Raw genomic sequence first — 22,403 nt, 5'->3', positions numbered from 1 at the left:
TTGTGTTTCATTGAAACATCGAAGTCATGCGCCTAGCTTAACCTAGCTAGATCCATAGATATCTAGGGTTTCTTTTATATATTGGTCCTTTTTCTTGGCACACTAGATTTCACAATTATTCCAATGTTTATATGCCAATATACACCATATTTGCGTGACATAATTAAATAATTTCTATGATTCGAAAACAACGAATTGTACTGAATGACCAGCAATACAACGACTGAATGGCGATTGAATCTGCATTGTGTTGTTGTGTGTTTATGATACATAGCTCCATTTCCACAATTTAATGTTAATGACATTTATTTAGTTTTGAAGTAGTTAATGATGATCGATAATTTCACTATGTAATGTATTACTACTATTGTTTTATTACTAAGTGTGCACAATATATGAACGACATATAGAAGATACGAGTGAGTATAATTAATTATCACTAGCTAGCTATACAGATATCAACCATTCATACTACTAAGTTAAATAATTTCATTAGTTGTATTTTCTCCTATCTAGGTTCTCATTTTCTTAATTTCATCTCATTCTTTCTTGTTTTCTCCATTCCATCTCATTCTTCTTCGCTACCTACAGTGTGATATTTGTTTTAGTTGTTATCTGATAGTGACCCGTAAGTACGTCATCAAGCCATGTGCCATATCTACACAAAATTATATTGATTAGTTGTAAAATAATTATAAATTGATAATTCAACCGCTAATTTACAGCCTGATTTAATTAAAGCTGCTACACAAAATCATAATTTGGCGATATTTTAGGACTTTACAAGAAAATCATCCAATAGTTAGTGTGTATGTATGTGTGCGTGTCTATATAATGGCGGATTCAGGTAGGATCAAGGGTAACGACTCCTTCGTCGGCCCATGAGGGTAAAAAATACTCCATTAATTTGTCTTTGAATTCGTCACGGACCCACAGTGTGGGGCTGTGGGCAATCATTCTCTGTTTAGGGGTTCACTTTCGTACTTCGTCCTTTATTCACTATGGCCACCGACTCTGCCTCCCGACATCGACGATAACCTTTTTCACTATCTAACCCCACGAGTTTCGTTTCTAGCGGTAAAGTAGTGTAGTAGGCCGTGTATATTGAATGCATGCATGTGAGATAGGTGCTGTGGTTCAAATTTAAAGAGACTAATTGAAACGAAGAGTTACTATATCAATCCATATTCTAATGGACGTAGCAGTTTTTGTTGCAACCTAAACGACATTTCTCTGATGAAAAATCACCATACGCGCCGCCCCTAATTTACATGCCCCATATTTTCTCAATTACATGCAATCGGAATATCAGTCTGGTAGCCAAAATTACACGTTTTTAGTAATCAATGTGTAGTTTTGGGTAATGAACGTGTGAATTGGGTAATCGACGTGTAATTTCGATTGTAAACATCTTTGTGACAAAATCGTCCATTTACCCTATATTTTAATTTTAATCAAGATTTACTTAATCTGTAAATTCGATTTAGCTAGTGACTCAAAAACATATTCTCCACTACATAATTTGTAAACGTGAGATTTGATAAAATTTGGTTTATAAATCTATCTTCTCTTCACGCGTAAATGTTAATTGTTAGAGTGAATCACAATCACGCATGACATATTGTCATCACAAATCATATATGTCAGTTTCAAAAAATAAAATAAAAATCAGAAAATGTGTCGGTTTCGATGTGTCACAAAATTGAGGATAGCAATGTTTCCGTGCTGCAAAGTACCACCGTCGATCCATATTGTACAAGTTCACATCAACCCTATATAGAAACTATGTCAACAAAAGTGTCCCTATTGCATTAAATCAATGTTTATCTTTTCTCTATTTTCTTACAAGCCAAGGAGAACTCACGATCACTCTTGCAATATCAATGTTTAAAGAATGGTTAAAACGACTAAAAATATTGAGAATGATGTATCAGTGTTTAAAGAAAACAAAAGGACATGGATTAAACATCAAATTAGAGAATCTATTTCAAAATATTAGTAGAGAGAAAACTTATTTGGTGTAACGTTACGTCAGTATTAGTCATAGTTAACTCCTTCCCTAGACTATTATCTCATGGGCTAGCGCTCTAAGTTGTCGGGTTAGCTCTCAATGAAAATACCTATACTACTGTACTATCACTATCAAATAAGTAGACTTAAAATACTAATCTTTAAAATGAGAGTACTTATATATTTGGTATATAAAACCCATACCTATTAGTCTATTACTTTACATAATAGACGCGGGACAAATTTTCTTGCAATGAAGTTTATAACAAAATATATGGAAATATTCCAATTAAATTATATTTTATAAATTATAAATAAAAGTTGCATCATCGATTTTTTCAATGTAAAAAAAAGGAGATTGACACATTCACCTTACACATATTCATATTTATCTCAACGTTTTCTGCCGACTAGAAATATGTTTTAACGTAAGCGTTGTTACAAGAAAACTAACTAATAATTTCAAAAATTCACAATTATATCCCTATACAAAATATCAAGCTCTCAAATGATTATGTTTTACGTCAAAATTCACATGTGACATTTCTTAATTATGTGTCCACAATATATGTCGCAACCATCACTACTTTTATATTAGAATCTCACGCGTAAGTTATCAAGTGTAAATGATACTCCATATTTTTAAATTAAATCATACGTATTTTTGCAAGAACTCCACGTCATATATTGCCGACATATGTACGTGAAATTAATTTCACGTGCATGCTACATCGATCATCGTATGGGTGCCAATGTATTTTTGTTGTGACACAAACGTAAATTTTTTTTCAAAATATTGGATACTAGTACATTTTTTTTGTAAGTACTTCAATAATTTCAAGTTATCTTATCAGTTTCTTGTCTTGAATGACTACACACCTACGCCCTAAATTTTTGGAGTCCGATTCTGATAAATGAAATGAAATGCAAGAACAAGTTGAGCTGCACGGATTTTGAAATTAATTGTCGTTGTTTTTGCAGAACTGCCCGAGTCAGTGATTTTTACTCAAAGTTACTTTCATTATTAAAACAATAGTTATTCTTTCTTTTTTTTTACCATTCAGTACTCCTTCTCAATTTTCATTTATTATATTTCTCTCAATAAATAAATTTTTTTATTAATTACGTGATCCACCATTTTCTAACAACACTATTATTCATTAATTATTACTAGTATTAGGGTAAGTTGACACCCTTTTCACGCTCATAATGCATCAATATTTTTTTTTATTAAATTTGCATGATGGGATTATTGCAAAATAAAAGAATTTTTTTAATTGGAATTAGTGCAAAATAATCATTTTGAACTCGATGCTATGGATTTGATATGAGTGGTATTTTAAATGGGCCCGATTTATCCCTCTTCTTATTGGGCCAATTGAAGCCCATTTTCGTGACACTGCAAAGGTAAGTGATCCAATCTTGTTAAAAAAGGGAAATTTTAAAATCGCTGATCCAATCAAACTGCATAATTTGGTAATTTCCAAAAAGCGTTTAGCAACTAGAAGTGCGCTTTAGTTGAGACTAGAGATGATTGGTCTCATCTCCTTAAACCCCAGTGATTTTAAGGTCTATATTCCTCTCCATGTCAAAAATTTGAAGTGATAAACCCTAATTTCCCATGTGATTCAGCTTCCAATGGCCATTTCAACCGGCCTCGGCATATCTCGACTTCCATCGCTATCTCTCCGTTATCCTCTCCGCCACTGCGCTCTTCAGGTTTGCTCATCTGGTTTCATTTTTTTATTTTACAATTTATCCACTAATTCTTAGTTTATTTTCTTCATTTAACTATTTTTAGGTTAGGCTTGGCTTTGCTGCTTCGGTTGAAGCATTCGATAGTTTAATTTCTTCCATTTTTTGAATTATTCATTTTTTTTTCCATGGTGGGGTGAAGATGCAGCATTTGATAATTTGGGTGGCGGTGATGGACGTCGAAAGAGTTGGAAGAAGTTGAAGTCTGAAGACCTTGGAGTTAGTACTTCAAAAATTTCGAGGCCCACAAGAGTGGTTCTTAATGGTCTTAGAAAAAGAGGTACTCGATTAACGCTTTACGTATTGCATTTTGCTGTTATTGCCGTATTTTTGGGGGGAATGCTATAACAGTTACCTGCAATGCTGTATGTGTTTGTTTATGTCTGTTAGATTCGTTATGGGCAAAGAAACCATTGTGTAGTTTTCTTACTAACTGTGGATGCCGTTAATTTTTTTTTTCCAAAAATTATAACACATGCAAACCTTAGCTCCAATGCCCTCATGTCCTACTGTGACGGCCAACTTCGTGCATAAGAGCTTATCAAATGAAATTATTTGTGTGGTCATATACTGATATTCTCCCATTGAGTCAGCTTGGGCAGTTTAAGTACTAGCAACATGAATCCTACTGGTCTGCCCCTTTGTGGTTTTTCAATAAATAATTGTTCATAAAGGGTTCATTTCTGTTCTGATTGTTTTTGCTTATATAATTGCTATCCTTGCTTGAACTGACTGTCAACTTCTCACTAAATATTGTACTAGCTTTCCAATTCAAAGATCTACCATGCCCCTACAACATAACTTAATATTGATTCCATGAGATTTACTGCCTTTTTACTTGAAGCTTGTTTAATCTCTCAAATTTTGGCCACACACTTTTTTCTTCTGCAGGCTTTGAAGTATATCTTGTTGGAGGATGTGTAAGGGATCTAATATTGAAACGAGTTCCTAAAGATTTTGATGTAATAACCTCAGCTGAACTTAAAGACGTAAGTCTACATTGTACCCCCCATTTGTTCTAAAGGTATTAAATTTGCAGTCTGGATAACCAGTCTCTTGCAACATTACCCACCAAGCTAAATAATTGTTGCCCTTTGCAGTTTGTTATGGTTTACAGCATTGTTCAGAGTTAAGGAAAAGAACTTTGGGGAAAAAAATAATGTTAAAAAACCCAAATTTCCACTGAATTTTAAAGTTTATCACACCTTGTTATAGCTTGCCAATCAGTTAAATTAATTATTTGTTCAACGTTTTGCATAAACAGATACACTACGAACATAGAATCTTGTGGAGGTAGATATACTATTACAAGTAATTATAAGATACAATCATATCTTGATTAGTTTAGAAATCATTCATTTAAAATATATATAATGTAGTACATATAATAAGAATAAATATCTTGATACCATATATAAGTATAATATATGCAGATATTGTTACATGGCTATGATGACATGCTTATGCAATGTAATGAGATTCGTTGATTAATCGCATACATAGACTGTAATAAATTTCCATATTCATGTTTTAATAAGCATCTTTGTACATGAAAACTTTTGGATGTTATTATATTTTAACTATAAATATAATATAAGTGTCCGGTGGACCTCAATACCGAGCTAGGAAAACCACATGCTCAGAACTTCAAAAGTTACACTCACAAGAGCATCTTTGCTTCTGAATACCCCGCAATAAGAATCTAAGAATCTCGGCATCACACATCACTGATTATTTTAATTTACAGGTGTTGCGGACATTTTCTCGATGTGAGATGATTGGGAGGCGGTTTCCTATCTGTCATGTGCACATTGATGATACTATTGTGGAGGTTTGTTAGCTCTATGTCATATTCAAACTTCAAAGATCTCTAGATGATTAGATTCTTATTTTGTCGTATGTATTGCACTTTAGACCCTAATACTAAGATTGTATTAGTTTCCGTCTGTGATCCGTTATGGTTTCGTATGTGAGGGCTTGATTTCTCTTATGCATGTCGATTTCTCTAATGTCTGGAGTTTCCTTTTGGTTTTGCTGTTGATTAAACACTAGTCATTCCTCTGTTCCCTTCCTTGACTTCTTGTGTCATTTCATTTTTCCACAACCTACCTCCTTTTGGTTCAACTTTATTTGCCGAAGTTCAACTGATATGTTGGGTTTTGGATACCACTTTGATAAGGTTCTAAAATGTTTTAGGTTTCAAGCTTTAGCACCCGTGCAACAAGGTTTGGGAGGTTCTTGAGTTTGGAACCTGAGAAGCCTGTTGGCTGTGATGAGCAGGACTATATTCGCTGGAGAAATTGCCTTCAGAGGGATTTCACGATAAATGGGTCTCCACTTGACCCCATAAGCTTGATAGCCATTTTCTTTTTTAACTGGTCAAAACTTCATTTGCTTTTTCTTTTTTTCAGATTGATGTTTGACCCATATGCAAAGTTGATATATGACTACACTGGTGGAGTAAATGACATCCGGAAAGCTAAAGTGAGCATGTATCTCTAAGCAATTAGAACCATTAAATAAATTGTCTTTTACTGCTAAATGACACCTTTACAGATTTATTTTTTATATGAAGATCCGGACCATCAAACCTGCGAATCTTTCCTTGACCGAGGATTGTGGTAAGTTGGATTTGTTACTTCCTTTCCAGTAGCTCTACTTCAAATGGATTATTCCTTTGTTTTTATGTCAGTGCATCCGGTGTCTTTATTTCTGACATAGTCAGTTATTACCATTTGCCACTGTACTGGTTAATTTATTGCTTACTAATTGTTTCTCCTTTTATTTTTACAGCACGTATTCTTCGTGGTGTCAGAATTGCTGCTCGGTTGGATTTTAGATTTTCAAGGGAGACTGCTCTAGCAGTGAGAAAGTTATCTGCTACAGTGTTAAGGCTCGATCGGGTATCCAGAAGGCTTTTATCCATTCATGAATATGTTCAACTGTTCTGGATGATGTACTGAGTGTTCCTTGTGTTTCAATCAACTATGGTTTTAGGGAAGGCTTCTCATGGAAGTCAACTACATGCTGGCTTATGGTTCCGCGGAAGCCTCATTAAGATCTTTGTGGAAGCTTGGTCTTTTGGAAATACTTCTGCCTATTCAGGTAGGCGCCAGCAAACATTCATCTTCTTTTTACATCCTAGTTAAAGAATGTCAATAGATTAGGCGTAATGTAACCTCAAGGCATGCTATGTATTTCTGCCATTTTATGGAAATAAAAAAAGTAACTTTGTTTTGCAGGCGGCCTATTTTGTCAGAACTGGTTTTCGCAGGCGTGACAAGCACTGTAACATGCTTTTGGTAATTATGGCAGTACTCTGCACAGTCTTGTTATTTATTTGATGGGTGCTGTTTGTTCAATGTTTTCACAGACTTATAGGTGCTGAGGCATTAGATTTGTCAGATATCTTATCTGTTGTGTTATCATTAACTTGGTGGTTAAATGTCTTTCAGTGTGAAAAGTATCTGACCCTTTATTTTGCAGTCTTTATTCTCCAACCTCGATAAACTTCTTGCCCCTGACAGACCATGTCACAGTAGCTTATGGTAAGATCCCATTTCTGAGAAAAAGACAAATGTGGCCACATAGTTTGACATCTGATGCCATCAGAATCTTGTGGTTATCAGGTTTGCTATCCTAGCATTTCATGAAGCACTCTCCGCACAACCAAGGGACCCTCTTGCGGTTGCTGCATTCAGCCTTGCAGTCCACAATGGTGGAGACCTATCAGAAGCTTTAAGCATTGCAAGACGTATCAGTAAACAACATGAAATAAGTTTTGATGAACTATTGGAACCAAAATACATGAAATCCAGAGAGTTGTTGGATGAGGTTAAAGATCTAGCAGCTTCTGTCCAAAGTTCCCTTCGCCATATGACAGACGATTACTTTGTCTCCCAGGCAATGGCCAAATATCCAAAAGCTCCATATTCAGATGTCGTAAGCACTCGGTCCTTATAATTTTTGTTTCTTTTTTGTTTTCCCCCTTTCAGTGAAAGTACAGTAGGCAATTTTCTGTGCTCAACCATGCCTTCACAGTTCGCCCCTCTTAACCTTGTTTCTTCAATTTCATCGTTATTTCTCTTAATCTTGAAAATGGTGTAAATCCTTATTACCTTTGTTTTGTTTCTGTAGGTATTTTTCCCAGTGGCACTTTACTTGAAGGTTTGCAAAATGTTTGAATGTGTTGGAGGTGGGGCGGAGAAGGGATTTGTACCCAAAAATGGTAGTAAGATCGACTATGAGTTGTTAGCTATGGGAAGTCTAAAGGAAGTTAGACACATATTTGCAAGAGTAGTATTTGATACCATTTACCCAATTGATAAGTACATAGATGATTAACCTAGACCCAAAAATGAGTGAAGAGAAAGCAACAGTAGCACATCAAATAGCCCGACAAAACCAGGAAGTCGCTGAAATTCTGCATTTGAGGATTGTGATGCTACAAAAGGCTATCCTGATCCTGGTTTGGGTGTTCATTAATTGGGTTCGGAGTTCCTTTTATGTATTATTCTTGTTACTTGTAACTCAATTCTTTGCTTCAAAGCAAATAAAAGTATTTTATTCAACAGCGCAGGCATTGTTTGTTTTCGACTTTTTATTCAACAGCGCAGGAATTGTAACTCGTGTTTTGCAATGTTGCTTCAGATCTGTCTTGTAATCTTTTTGATCAAGTTTTTGTAGACATGGTTAAGAACAGAGAATTGTAACTCAAGTACATTAATACTAACAGAAAATTGGCTTTTGGTGGTGTTACAGAAGCAGAAAGAATCATGTTTCCCAGCTTGTAAGTGCCAAAATTATTCAGAATCTATCTATCTATCCATCTACTACTACTCGGTTGCTTCGAGAAAGACTGGTAGTGCCTCCGCAAAATAATAAGTCAAGATGAAAAAAATGTTTTTTAAATTCCATCTAACTTAAATTGCCCTCACTTTGTTGCAGGAGCTGGACTGCCACCGGTAGTAGGCCTGAAATGAGAAACCATGTATTGTTTATCGGATGTTTTGAGAAAAAAGGGTATCACGATAGGAAGGGTGGATAGGGAGACTTACAGGCCAACAAAGACTTTGAACGCGTCATAGATGCCCCACTGCGCCCCAGTGAGGGTACCGATCATGACAATACGGAGAGGGAGGCCTCGTGTGCACAGACCCATTATCCCGAGTTTATTCACAGCCTGCAGGCAGGGAATAGAATACCATGCTCAAAACTATTGCAACAGAAGTAATATATGATGATGTGGTTTGGTTGGGATAATGAAAGTAGTCTCACATCGCCTACTGTTGCTCCTTTGGCATTGTTGAGGAAGGAAACCAAGTTATCAGCAGGGTGTGAAACGATAGCACATAATACACCTGCAATGTATCCACCTGCGAAGCTGACTCCGAGCTGTAACTTCTTGCTGCACTGGTCCTTGGGTAGCGGAATGGCGTTCTTGTAGATGGCCTCAACGATGTTCTCGAAGGTGGAGAACTTCATCATTGTATCTGCAGTTTTGATCGATTTAAAATGGGAGAGGCTCGAAATGTCTAATGATGATGATGATGAGACACTTACATGGAATCTGGCGACCCCAGAGTGGAACAAGCCCCTTGTAAAGGCCCGAGGTTCCTTCAGCGCGGATGAACTTGGGGAGGCCATCGGAGAGGCCCTTGGCGAAGCCGGGCTGAGTCTGGACGCGGACCTTGACAGCCTCAAAGGGGCAGAGGGCAATGTCGGCGATGACTTCTGCGGAGGCAGAGCCTGCGAGGAAGATGAAGGTCTTATACTTGGCAGCGTTTTCCGTGCCAGCAATGTCAGAGTAGTACTTCTTGAAGAATTCGTAGAAGCCGAACTTGCAGGCTCCCTGCGCGCTGTATCCGAGCAGTGTCGGCACCCATCCCCTGAAGAAGCCTTTCACTCCTTGCTCCCTTAGTAGAACTCCAAAGCCTGAGCCTATGCTCTTGTATTTTGCAGGATTTATCTGCAAATGAAATTTCATTAGAGATAACTCCCTCTGTCTCATTTAAAGTGACTCGTTTTCCTTTCTGAGACGACTCACTTAAAATGACACGTTTTCACAGAACAAGATCGATTGGATGATGGACCTGCATATTGCACTTGACGAGATCGAGTGGGGTGACGGCCATGTGAGTGAGGCCGCAGCTGAAAATGCCGCCGGCTGTGCACGCGGCGTAGTATTGGGGCGAGAACATGGCTATCCTGTTGTCGCTGGGCGCCGGGATCATGAAACTCGGGCTCTTCTCGGGGGTTGGCGTTTTCTTGGTCTCCACCGAACTTGGCGGCGTCGGCGTGTGCGTGTGCGTGTGGTAGAGGAAACTGGGGATCCATGGTTGCCGTGATGGGATATCTGGGAACACCATTTTTGATTAATCGTTGAGAATTAAGAATGTTAATTGAGGAAAATGATGGTTAATATATGCATGGATTGGTGGTAATAAATGGTTACAATATCAAGGGTGATAACTGTTTATCTCCTCCATTTGCGCCTTCGCTCACTAATTCTACCATTCAAACTAATTTACCCTATAATTTGGACTGCTTTTTTTGACTTTGAGAATTAAGTATGATTTATTCCGTTATTAAATAATTACCGAATGCTGAAATAAAATTACGTTTATAATATACACCTATAAACTAAAAATCATGGTTCTGATCATAAAATTTTGCGATGATTTCATACCTTGTTGCATGCTTGAAAAATAATTACTCATTTACTCCAAATTCAAGCAAGTGTGTTAGCATACTCAGATCAAGGGGCGCATAACAATTTACATATCTAGTACATATTTAATTATTTAATCAAAAATTGATTAATTAAATAAGTTTAAAATCCTGTTGTTCATTTAAAATAGAGAATTTGGAAAAGAAACAAATTTAACATAGAATTGTTAAAGTTATGAAGTGATAAAATGAAAAGGCGATTTTAATATTGTAGGTAGAGAATGAAGTCCATAGACTAAAATGATAAAAATGAACTATTTTCAACGAGAGAGTATTATTGTAATATTATGATAATATAATATTTTTTAAGAAAAAATATAGTATATATATAATTTCAAATAAATTTTCTATAATTATTAAATACTCCATAGAATAATACCCTCTCCGTCCCAGCTAAAATGACACCCTCAATCAAGTAAATGAAAAATTGTTGCATATCCACCGGCATATTCCACGTCGTGACTTTGGTTATAATTAAATATTGTTCACTATGGTCCATCATCTCACTTTCTATTGGGTCAACACTAGATCTCGAATTTCATGTGAAAAAATTTGTTAAGCCTGCCTATGCAAATATCTGACGACAAAAAATTAACCAATACAACGCGTCGTTGAGAATAATTAAGAAAATATCTTACAAATCCAATTACTTGTATTACGCAATTTTGGATCAAAAAGGGAAAGAAGACTAAAATTAGTACTACTACTACTTTTGATTGCAGTTAATCCAAAATTCCATATTATTCGAATTTTATTTATAAAATATATTTCGAGGTCAGAGGGCTTTCCTCCACCAATCACAGGCCCACACGTTATCAATATAGTTGAAATATATAGTCATCAATTTCGTTGAAATATTTCTTCATGTTTCAGGAAAATATATTACTACCGCTGTTGCATTTCCGTTGTCTGTCCGTAACGCCGCTGCGATTCATCAATATTCAATCCAAACCCTTCTCCGGCGAAGAGACAACTGCTGCAGTTCACTACTCCGGTAACTACTTGATGGAAGCTAATTACATTGCCTTTTTCAGTTGGATTTTTAGTTAATGCTGCAAATTTCAATCATTCTGTTTTTTTTTGAGTTTGGCAGATCGATTTTTGGGGGAGAAGCTGTTGTTTCTGTTTGCAACGGCTAGAATTTTGGTTTCCTGTCGCAGGTTTGGCTATTTTGGTGGTACATTGTTTGATTTCATTGTGAATTGCTGTGGTGATTGTTTCTTAATTTAGCTGCTTTTTGCCGGTTGTTTTTGGTGTGTAGATTCGGATTCAGTTGGTGTGAGATAGTGTCATTTTGTTACTGATTAGAGTTTTAGGATATTGCTGAATTGATGGCTACTCCGAGAGGGCCGAGACCGGGGGCTTTTCCTCCCAATCATATCCCTAATGCACTTGCTAATAACCTACAAAACCTACAGATTAATCAGTCTAACCACCAGGAATTGAGTAATGCCGGTAGCGGTGGTCAACAGCCACCGCCTTTTGCTGCTGGCCAACCACGCCCGCCCCCATCTGGCGCGTTTCAGAGGGGTTTTGCACCTCCTGTGGCTCCTGGTCAAAGCACATTGCCTCCAGATGCGATGCCTGCTAGACCGGCTGGCCCTGCACCGGTATCTCAGCCTCTTCCTTTTTCTTCAAGACCTCCCCCACCTGGGGTGTTATCGATGGGTTCAGCACCTCCTGTGGCTCCAGGACAGAGTACATTGCATCCAGATGCGATGCCTGCTAGACCGAATGGCCCTACACTAGCATCTCAGCCTCCTCCTTTTGCTTCAAGACCTCCCCCGCCTGGGGTGTTGCAATCTTCCATTGGAGGACCTGCTGCTCCTCGTCCCGGACCATTGGGACCTCCAACTCCACCCCAAATGATCTCCAATGGACCAGCTGGTAACGGACCACCTGCATTTGCCCCTGGGATGATGCAAAGTGGGTCAAGGCCTCCTCCTCCAGTGAGTAATCTGCAAAGGCCTCCTCCTCCCACTATGCTGTCATCACAGGCGCCTTCTCAGCCTCTACAAACTCGTCCTGGGTTCGGTGGTCCACCCACTTTTGTATCGTCTTCTGTAGGTCAACCAGGTCCCCCGTTTTCAACCTTCCCGCGGGGTCCTACGTTTCCAGGTTCATCAAACATGCCTCCTCGTCCAGGTCCATTGACTCCACCACCAGTTCAGGGAACAGTTCAATCTTCAGGTCATCTTCATGGCATGCAGTCGTGGCCGCAGCAACCGCTACAGGTGACCTTTTGAATTATACAGTGGTTCTATTTTGATACTCTTGTCCTTTCAAGAAGATTTATTATTTATCATTCTTTCAATATTCTTTATTTTATCTATTATAGCCTGAAGAGTCATACTTCGGTAAGCTGATGCTGAATAAATGTGTTGTATGAGCACTTATGTGACTTAATAAAGCTTTTCACAATATAGTGTCTCAATGTGACCATTATATCAGTTCTTTATTGTAGGATAAAACTAAAGACAGGTTTTCCATATATAATGTGGTTGTCTATTTCAACTAAATTATAGTATTATGCTACCTACAATGTACAATTAAATTACTAAATATTGCTTAAGTTGTCCCTTAAATTAAGTCTTTTGTAGGTGGGTCTATCTCGTCCCACCCATGGTGCTATGCAACAGCAGCAGCAAATGTTTGGGATGCCACCAGGCCCACCACCATTTCCAAATCAATCTATGGCCTTGGGTCAAACCGATCCATCACAAGTTGATGCCAATCACATTCCTCCCTATAGCTCAAGTTCTGCTGTTATACAGCATGAGACTCATATGGATAATCACCCAAATCCTCCTCCGGTATGTTGTAATTTGTTATCTATGCATACCTAGCAATTTCTTGTTAAACTCTTCTATACTTTTTAGGTCTAGTATTACTGTCCAAGCTAGCAATTTGACATCTCTTGATTTAAGTGATAATAACTTATTTGTTTACCCATGAGATAATTAGTTTTATCTAATCCTATATTTGATCCTTTCTTTGTCAAGCCCGCAACAAGTACTTATATTGTCAAAGACAATGGGAATTGCAGCCCACGTTACATGAGATGTACTTTAAATCAGGTATTGAAATGACTTATTAGTTGTATATCTTATCATTAGTTTCTTCACTACTAGTTTCCCTAAAAATAAGGTTTTATCATGACTAGTTGTTATAGTTGGTCCTCTATCCTTGTTATTGTATTGCACATAAAAAGGTTGCCTGTGTTTTCTGCTTATTAGGTTCCATGTACTGTAGATCTTCTGTCAACGTCTAAAATGCAGTTGGCTTTATTGGTCCAGCCCCTAGCTCTTCCACATCCGTCTGAGGAACCCATCCATGTAAGAAAAATTCTTACCCTATCTAATAATATTTGGCACTTCTTTCTTGTTTTCTTTGTAGTGGATGGTGGCAAAAAGATTAGTTTTCTTGTGTGAGTTTATTTATTTAAAAAAAAGAGTTCTTTGTCAATTGCAACAATCACATTGTGTAATGAACAAAGTATGTTTTAGAACTGGCCTGCCATAGAAACCATCATTAGACATTAACTTTCACCAATGTAGCTTTTAACTTATCATCTTACTGAGCTTCCAATGAGTAACCTTCTCAAAATCTCATATAAAAGGGACCCAGTAAGATGTTCATTCACACGTTCCATGTGGCGTTTGAGGTTTTAGACTGGAGATCTAAGAAAAAATGCATTCACCTTCCTGCCAACTCCTTTATGTTAATGGCACTTAAAAACACCCATCTAGTAAACCGAAACTCTTATATTTACCATCCACATCTAGATTCGTACATGCCAGTTGGTTTGGAAGTGTGTTGATTATTTTCCTCATTGTTTTCAGGGATTATTGATGCTTGAAATTTTCTTTAATCTACCGTACTTCTATCCCCCATATTTAGTGGTTGTTGGTCTTCTTTTAATAGAACTTCTTGCGCAATTTTCTTGTCCCTACTTATTTCCAGAGCTTACCCTCTGTTAATATCATCAGTCATTCGCTCACTGAAAGCTTTGGTAGGTTGTTGATTTTGGTGAAAGTGGCCCTGTTAGATGTTCCCGTTGCAAGGGTTACATCAATCCTTTCATGAAGTTTATCGATCAAGGGAAACGCTTCATTTGTAACTTATGTGGTAAGAAGCATGGTTGTTGAATGTCTGTTTGATACTCCTTCCGTCCCATAAAAATATGTGCAATTGAAATGGCACGATAATTAATGCACAATTGGTAAAGTAAGAGAGAGGAGAAGGGTAGTTAAAGTAGTGTTAGTGGATTGTGGGACCCACTTTATTATTATTATTATGAGTATAATTTAATGAGCTGTAATGGTGGGCCCTAATGGATCTACACTGTTACAATATCTCTTTTTTTGGCAGGATTCACTGGTGAAACTCCACATGAGTATCAATGCAACTTGGGTCCAGATGGTCATCGGAGAGATGCTGACGAAAGACCTGAATTATGCAGGGGAACTGTTGAATTCATTGCTCCTAAGGAATACATGGTTAGACATATGAGATCTGTCCTTTTGTTTAGCAAGATATTTGATATGGATGTGATAAAAAAATGTACTCCTACTAAATAGGTAACAATTGGGACACACTGGTGCTGAGAGAGCATTTCTGATCTTGATAATATTCCTGTCAACTACCTTCTGCTTGTGCTACATCAGCAATAGGGCTAGTGTGTAGATCAGTTAGTACTTGGAAAATTGCAAAATTAATTTGGAAGGTCCTTCTCATGGTACAAGTCATTTTAGAGAAGTATTTCCATTATAATACCTAATACTTAAAATAACTATTTTGTTCTGTGTGAAATTATGAATATCCAAGTCAAAAGCTCCTTCAGATGCGCCTGAGTTTTTTGCACATCTTTCTCAAGTTGTAATGAAGCATTAATTTTGGTCATCAAACTTGAGCTACATATTTCCATAGTGAGATGTGATATGGCAGTGGGCTGGATGTTTCTCAAGTAGAGCAATTTTGAAGAACATGCATATATATGTTAAAACTATAGAATTTACATTGTACGGCCACCGTTTCCTTTGCAACTTCAAAATTGTGACATTTTTAACCCTATAATGCTCCATCTACTTGGTTTTGTGACAATTACTTCATCATTCTATTTAACTTTGCTGAGATCCTGAAAACCACTTCTCTTGGGCCACTAATTTTTTTGCCTCTTGCATTTTTCCGACGTATTTAGGTGCGAGATCCAATGCCTGCAGTGTTTTTCTTCCTTGTTGACGTATCAATGCATGCCATACAGACTGGTGCTACTGCAGCGGCTTGCAGTGCAATTAGCCAAGTTATACCCAACCTTCCTGTAAGTTCCCTCTTATACATTCTCTATCTGGCATCTAACATTTGATGAGTCTAATATGTATTTTTTCATTCTAACTTGACATAAGTTTTGCGTTTACGGTTTTATCTGGAATTCATGAAACTGGTAGTTACAATTCTAAATGGGAAAAGGAATAGTACTATAGAAATCGGCTGTCCCCCAACAAAATTACCATGATCCTGTCATCTTGTCTTTTGGATTTATAATTAACTCTGAAACCTCAAATTTTTTTTCATGAATTCTGGACTCTGTAAAGTTTTCATTTGATTAATTTTGTTTTGTTTTTGCCTTGTTATGAAGGATATATAAGAGAGTACCAAGACACAAATATTGAATAGTTGTTGCATTACTGATTAAAACTAACATTTGAAGTAACATTGTGCTTTAAAATGTGGAAGTAACTTAAAATTTAGCTTAGAACTTCAAATTTTTTGAACACATTGGCCAAGGGAACAAGGCTCACCCAGTTTGGTGCCTATGTGCTATTTTAGCCTCCAAGCCGTCTTAATACCTTCCAAATCTGCAACAGCCTTTTTGCTAGGGACTATGTGGTTAGTTGCTGTTGGTAGTTATCCAAATGTTCCCTTTAGAAATTGAAGTGGTTGCCAGGGATTGACTGTGTGAAACTTACAAACTCCCAAGAGCTTTAGGACAATCAAATAGTTTCTTTGCCATCTCACTACATAACTAGTTAACCATCCCAAGGTATTGTGGTGGCTAAGATAGAACTTTATTTTGCACTGAGAAATAAGAAGACTACTTGGGTTTGTTACATTTTGGCTTCCCAAAGAAAGAGAATAACGAGCATGGTTTGGCATTAATTAGCCTTCTTTCTTGCAGGAGGGTCCTCGAACCATGGTGGCCATTGCTACATTTGACTCCACGATCCACTTTTACAAATTAAAATGTTCACAACAGCAGGTTTGTTAAGAGCTACCAGCCTTTACTTATCAGTTGAATATGCTACTTTTTTCCTAAAAACCTTCATGCCTCTTTACCTTGGAGGCTTGCTTTATACATAATTGGCAAGTGTTATATGGTCTATCACTTCTCTGGTTTTGAAATCCCCTAGGCTTACTTAATTGGTCTACTTAACCATTGAGCCAGATAAGTGGTTTTTATCACTATTGAATTAATAGCTTCTGCTAAATATGCTAACAGTTTTATCTGTTCTGTTTCCGTGCAGCCATCTATACTCATAGTTCCTGATGTACAAGATGTATATACTCCTCTTACAAGTGATATCGTTGTTCAACTTGCTGAGGTTGGTTCCTTTTCAAATTTGTGTGGATTACATGTGACCAAAAAAGCTGTCCGCTCTCAGCTTCTTATTATCTCTCTATAAATCAGTGCCGTGAACATTTGGAGATATTGTTGGATAGCATACCTGGAATGTTTCAGGATAATAGAACTACTGATTCAGCATTTGGGGCTGCAGCGAAGGTAAGAGAAGGTTATATATAGTAATTCAGTTTTTGTATGTGGCAGATGACATCTATTCAGAGTGTGGCCTCAAAAATGAACCTTGTTGTTTTGTCTTACCATAGGCTGCTTTCCTGGCAATTAAAAGTACTGGAGGCAAACTTCTTGTTTTCCAATCAAGTAAGCTTATATTCATGAATACAAACATTAGGTGAAGATGTGTTAAACATTGTCTTCTACTCATGTTCTACTTTACTATTGCTTTTAATAATTTTATATTGTTAGACTCTTGTATGCATTTTATTATTGTTAATACATAGACATGTGTGTGTGTCTGTATTTTCTTTATAGCATTACTAGTGCTCTGCTCAATTTCTCGTGTCTTGGTTCATTTGAGGGTTCCAATATGTTGAATCAGTAATTTCTAACTTCGGTCAATATAATTGTTCATTATGCTGCAGTATTGCCATCAATTGGTATTGGATCCCTTTTTGCAAGAGATGCTGAAGGAAAAAGTAATACATCAGCTGGAGAAAAGGTAATGCCGTAATAAAGTTTTCATTAGCACTCTGTTCTCTCAAGATTCATGTACTGATACATACTTCTGCACTTGCGCAAACATCTACACATTAATGTTCACAAGTTTTAGCATTCTGTATGTTGTTTTAGGCAATTCAACTGCCGCTTAATTCATAACTGCCGCTTAATTCATAACAACATGCATTGGTGTTTTGTTCATATCTGTCGGTTGGCTTTCTATCTGTCTGGGTGCATCGCAAAGTACATATGTGGTGCATCCACTTGCTAATTGATTTATGACTTGCATTCCTCTTCCAATATCAGGAACCTCACAAGTTACTCCAGCCAATGGACAAAACTCTCCAAAACATGGCCACTGAATTTGCAGAGTTCCAGGTAACTTTGAACTATCTGTCAACAACAAAAACGATGTCAGCAAAATACTACCATAGAATTCGTTTGGCAATTGTAACCAATTACATCTTTGTCCTTATCATGCATTTAACACTTACATTTTCAGGTCTGTGTTGACTTGTTCATCACAACTCAAACATATGTAGATGTTGCTTCTCTCTCTGTTGTTCCAAGAACCACAGGAGGGCAGGTATGTTACTAGATATTTAGATTCAAAACATATTGTATTTGTATAAGAGTACCTTGAGTATCATTCTATAGATAACAATAATATAATCTATAAACCCAGTATAAAACTCATAGGTCCTCACAACCATTTTGTTTGCAATACTGAAGACTGAGATGCACTTCTTCAGAAGTTACAGAGATGAAAAATATTTAATGGATATTTTTACCTCTCCAGGTGTACTACTTTTATCCTTTCTCGGCTCTTTCTGACCTTGCTAAGCTTTCTAATGATCTTCGGTGGAATGTCACAAGGCCTCAAGGATTTGAAGCAGTAATGCGTTTGAGATGCAGTGAGGTTAGTTTCTAGTAGGTTTGAACTTTTGATCTATATATATGTCATACAAAAGTTTCTGAGGAAACACAAATTTGTATTTTCTGAGTAGGGTATTCAAGTTCAGGAATATTCTGGAAATTACTACAATCGCAACCCAGCTGATGTGGATTTTCCTGCTGTATGTCTCTCTCTCTACATGTAGATAAATTATGTATATAATATCCATCTCTCTTTCTTTACATCTTTCTTTACTGGTCCTGGTGGTGATTAACAAGTAAGATCAGAAATTCGTTGCATGTCCTGGCTTATCCAACTGAAAACTGAAAAAACATAATATCAACATCGTATCTCCATCTCAATTTCCAGTGTCTGCTTATTCATTCTTCGCATATTGGATGGGATAGGCATGATAAATTGACAATTCTATCATGTATACATTCAATTTTAGAGGATTGTGTTTTAAATACATAGAGATTCTGTTTACTGCTACAGTGTCACACAAATTCTCAATGACTTCGACTCATCAATTTATTGTTTGCAGATTGACTGTGACAAAACTATAATGGTGTCCCTAAAACACAATGACAAATTGCGGGAAGAATCAGGGTGTTCTTTTCAGGTATTTTAATCCCCCTTAGATTTCTCTTTTTGTTCTTGGTTGGAAAAGCTATGCTCATCTAATCACTATATCATTTTGATTTTTAAGTGTGCTCTTCTTTACACCACCATTTATGGCCAAAGAAGAATTCGAGTTTCAAATTTGTATCTGCCATGCACCAACAACCTCACTAGTCTGTTCGTAGCTCCCGACTTGGACACCCTATTTTCTTGCATCTTGAAACAAGGTAATTAATTTATTTCTTGATTTATTTCTTTTGTGTTTGCAAGAATCTCGTGTTCTGCTTGTTTGTCTCTTGAGTGTCAACTAAGTGCCTGCTCTTTCCTTTCATCCTTCCATATGGTGCATTAAACTACTATGCACTTTGTAAATCTTTGGTTCTCATAGATTATACACAGCCATCAATATAGTTTGCTGACTTTTCTATTCTTATTCTTCTAATATGACAGCCGCCAAGGAAATGACTTCAGCTCCTCTATCTCGGGTTAAAGATAAAGCAACAAAAGTTTGTATCAATATTTTGCATTCCTACAGCAAGTTTTGCGCTACCAAATCATCTTCTGCACTACTTATGCCAGAAGCACTTAAATTTCTGCCGCTTTATACCCTAGGTAAGATTCCTGTCATCCAGGACTACAACTAGCATATATTTATCCTAAAATTCTCGGATACGTCTGAGAAAAAGGAAGATACTAAAAGAAGATATACTGCTAATTATGGATAATATTTTATAAAATATAGATGAATGTTATGAATTTGAAGAAGAGAATATGAATGAGGATACCACTGAATACATATCAATCGATGACGGCATAAAAATGTGGACAGAATCACTATATTTTTGTTGCTTGCTTAAATTTGACCGTATATATGCTATCAAAGTCTTCTCTTCTGATTCCTTTCCCAGCCATTTGTGTGAGAGTACGATGTATAATATTTTTATTGCATCTTTTCCAGCTTTACTCAAAAGCCATGGATTGAGCTCTGATGGAAGAATTGATGAGAGATCGTTTTGGTTAAATTACATTTCACCTCTACCCACTCCCTCTGTCATTCCATTGATTTACCCTAGGATGATAGCCATTCATGACCTTGATGAAAAGGTTTGTATTTACCTTATTTTGTATCATTATGTTTTCACATATATATATGTATGTATAATTTGTTTCACTTCTAAATGATTGAATGTCAGGAATCGGAGGATTCTATTATTCCTGCTATTATCCCACTCTCCAGCATTCACATATCTGATGAGGGAATATATCTTCTTGAGAATGGGATAGACTGTTTAGTATATGTTGGCGCTTCGGTTCAGCAAAATATTTTGACACAGCTTTTTGGTATATCATCAGTTGAAGAAATCTCAAACCAGGTATTTTTACATGCTTGATAGTTGAATATACATTTTTTTGCATATGTACATTATTATACTGTTAAATTCCTCATTTATTTGCTAGAAATTTATGCCTTCTCTTTTCCCCTTTTCAGTTCATGTTACAGCAATATGATAATCCGTTGTCAAAGAAGCTAAATGATGTTCTAAATGAAATCAGGCGGCAGAGGTGTTCCTACCTCCGGTACGAAGATGTCCTATCCTTATCTGAGGGAATTGATACGTTACTTCATTTTGATGCAATTTTTTTCACTTTTCTTCTCTGACTTGCAGATTGAAGTTCTGCAAAAAGGGAGATTCATCAGGTTAGCGAACACAAACTCATCCTCCTGAAATGCTCAGCTTCCTTCGTTCAATGGCCTTTTTTCTTACCAGAAAACAACACTGCTTATTTTGTGGAATTATAAGACAGCTTCATCTTAGGAGATTTATATGCTTGTTTTATTTCTTTGCAGAGGCGATGTTTTTGTCGAACATGGTGGAAGATCGTATGCCAAGCGGAGCTGCATATGCAGACTTTGTAGCACATATTCGCAGCGAAATCCAAAAGAAAAAGGCTTGAAAGTTCTGATCACCTCTGAGTAGAGAAACACACTTGCCGGAAACTGACAAACTATAAAATTTCATTGGTAGAGTCCTTTTTTGGCTGAAAAAAGAAAATATTTGTTGAATTTTATATAGAGGAGAATGATATAGTTACATATAACTGAGATGAGTATGTTTTGCTGATCTTCACATCATCCATTTTTTACTGTATAGAGATGGCATTTTTGGTAATTTAATGTTGAAGGTGATTGATATAGCTGTAAATCAAAATTTTAAATCTAACTTATGTGCATATAGTCTAACTTAATTGGATGTGTGAGAGAGATTGTACAATAAATGGAATTAGATACTATATTTGAAATGCATGTGGCTTTACAGTAGCTCTTATATCTTGTCTTATAACATCAATTTTTAAGCTAAAAATATTAAATTTCAACTGTGACCTAAACCATATGGTTATTAAATTTTCCCTTGATTAATGCTAAATTAAAGTCTCCATCATCACAATGTATATTAATTTTTGTTATATGGTTATGGTTTTGCCAACCATATAACAAAATTTTTGTTCTTAATATTTAAATGGTACGAATGGAAACAATGCCCATCAGAAATTAAAAGTGGAAATTCACAACAAACACAAAGCAAGTGAAATGAATACAGAGAGAATATAAAGTAAACAAAGCAATCCACGGCATAGATATAGTAGTAATAAATTCTAAATGTAGATAATTTTTTTATTAAAAATCATACTATAGATATAGTAATAAATTCTAAATGTAGATAATTCTTATTAAGAAAATATGCTACACAATTCGAGTTGCATGTATATTTGAAGGTGGTTAATTGCTACTCCCTCCGTTTCTTCATAGTTGAAGCAAAACTTTTCGGCATGGAGTTTAAGAAAGAGATGTTGAATGTGTTAAATAAATAGATAAAAAGTAAGAGAGGGAAAAAAATAGAGGGAATAAAGTAGAAAGTGAATAAAGTAGAGAGAATAAAGTAAGAGAAAATAAGGTAAGAGAGAGAAAAAAGTTACTATATAGGGAAATGACTCAACTATGAGAGAACTTCCCAATATGGAAAAAATGACTCAACTATGGAGAAAAGGAGGAAGTACTTTATTCTTCAATACAACATTCGAAACTTATCTCAAATC

General features: G+C 36.5%; 3 protein-coding genes across 3 annotated transcripts; 2 read left to right on the top strand and 1 right to left on the bottom strand.

The window, feature by feature from the left end:
- Positions 1–834: 834 nt before the first annotated feature.
- On the top strand, positions 835–8,336 carry LOC121760834 (poly(A) polymerase I-like). The gene is made up of 14 exons (XM_042156438.1): positions 835–847; positions 3,580–3,729; positions 3,908–4,045; positions 4,657–4,754; positions 5,513–5,596; positions 5,962–6,095; positions 6,177–6,249; positions 6,341–6,386; positions 6,559–6,668; positions 6,763–6,870; positions 7,008–7,067; positions 7,252–7,313; positions 7,395–7,707; positions 7,903–8,336. Exons 1-14 carry the CDS (start codon positions 835–837, stop codon positions 8,107–8,109), a joined length of 1,596 nt encoding a protein of 531 aa, XP_042012372.1. The 3' UTR covers positions 8,110–8,336.
- Positions 8,337–8,610: 274 nt separating this feature from the next.
- LOC121762383 (mitochondrial phosphate carrier protein 3, mitochondrial-like) lies at positions 8,611–10,239 on the bottom strand. The gene is made up of 5 exons (XM_042158248.1): positions 9,858–10,239; positions 9,328–9,733; positions 9,043–9,257; positions 8,823–8,947; positions 8,611–8,738 (listed from the first exon to the last, which is right to left on the bottom strand). The coding sequence occupies exons 1-5, from the start codon at positions 10,131–10,133 to the stop codon at positions 8,699–8,701; spliced, it is 1,062 nt and encodes a 353-aa protein (XP_042014182.1). The 5' UTR covers positions 10,134–10,239; the 3' UTR covers positions 8,611–8,698.
- Positions 10,240–11,367: 1,128 nt separating this feature from the next.
- LOC121762655 (protein transport protein Sec24-like At4g32640) lies at positions 11,368–21,483 on the top strand. The gene is made up of 26 exons (XM_042158609.1): positions 11,368–11,488; positions 11,588–11,654; positions 11,756–12,728; positions 13,095–13,307; positions 13,497–13,571; positions 13,731–13,829; positions 14,511–14,622; positions 14,866–14,993; positions 15,695–15,814; positions 16,673–16,753; positions 17,019–17,096; positions 17,183–17,275; positions 17,380–17,434; positions 17,716–17,792; positions 18,098–18,169; positions 18,294–18,377; positions 18,591–18,710; positions 18,799–18,867; positions 19,231–19,308; positions 19,396–19,534; positions 19,758–19,919; positions 20,266–20,411; positions 20,501–20,680; positions 20,797–20,885; positions 20,975–21,006; positions 21,157–21,483. Exons 3-26 carry the CDS (start codon positions 11,826–11,828, stop codon positions 21,261–21,263), a joined length of 3,312 nt encoding a protein of 1,103 aa, XP_042014543.1. The 5' UTR covers positions 11,368–11,488; positions 11,588–11,654; positions 11,756–11,825; the 3' UTR covers positions 21,264–21,483.
- The last annotated feature ends 920 nt before the right edge of the window (positions 21,484–22,403 follow it).

Source organism: Salvia splendens, chromosome 13 (assembly GCF_004379255.2).
Source record: "Salvia splendens isolate huo1 chromosome 13, SspV2, whole genome shotgun sequence".
In the NCBI taxonomy this organism is placed as follows: Eukaryota; Viridiplantae; Streptophyta; class Magnoliopsida; order Lamiales; family Lamiaceae; genus Salvia; species Salvia splendens.
This window is presented reverse-complemented; position numbering and strand designations above follow the sequence as displayed.

Coding starts and splice junctions, on each gene's coding strand:
- LOC121762655 (XM_042158609.1), top strand. CDS start 11,826: ATGGCTACTCCGAGAGGGCCGAGACCGGGGGCTTTTCCTCCCAATCAT. Junction 19,535..19,757: donor TTCTTGCATCTTGAAACAAG/GTAATTAATTTA, acceptor CTAATATGACAG/CCGCCAAGGAAATGACTTCA. Junction 20,412..20,500: donor TTCATGACCTTGATGAAAAG/GTTTGTATTTAC, acceptor ATTGAATGTCAG/GAATCGGAGGATTCTATTAT.
- LOC121762383 (XM_042158248.1), bottom strand. CDS start 10,133: ATGGTGTTCCCAGATATCCCATCACGGCAACCATGGATCCCCAGTTTC. Junction 9,258..9,327: donor CTGGGGTCGCCAGATTCCAT/GTAAGTGTCTCA, acceptor TCAAAACTGCAG/ATACAATGATGAAGTTCTCC. Junction 8,739..8,822: donor TTCAAAGTCTTTGTTGGCCT/GTAAGTCTCCCT, acceptor TTCTCATTTCAG/GCCTACTACCGGTGGCAGTC.
- LOC121760834 (XM_042156438.1), top strand. Junction 6,096..6,176: donor AGGGATTTCACGATAAATGG/GTCTCCACTTGA, acceptor TCTTTTTTTCAG/ATTGATGTTTGACCCATATG. Junction 6,250..6,340: donor ATGACATCCGGAAAGCTAAA/GTGAGCATGTAT, acceptor TTTTATATGAAG/ATCCGGACCATCAAACCTGC.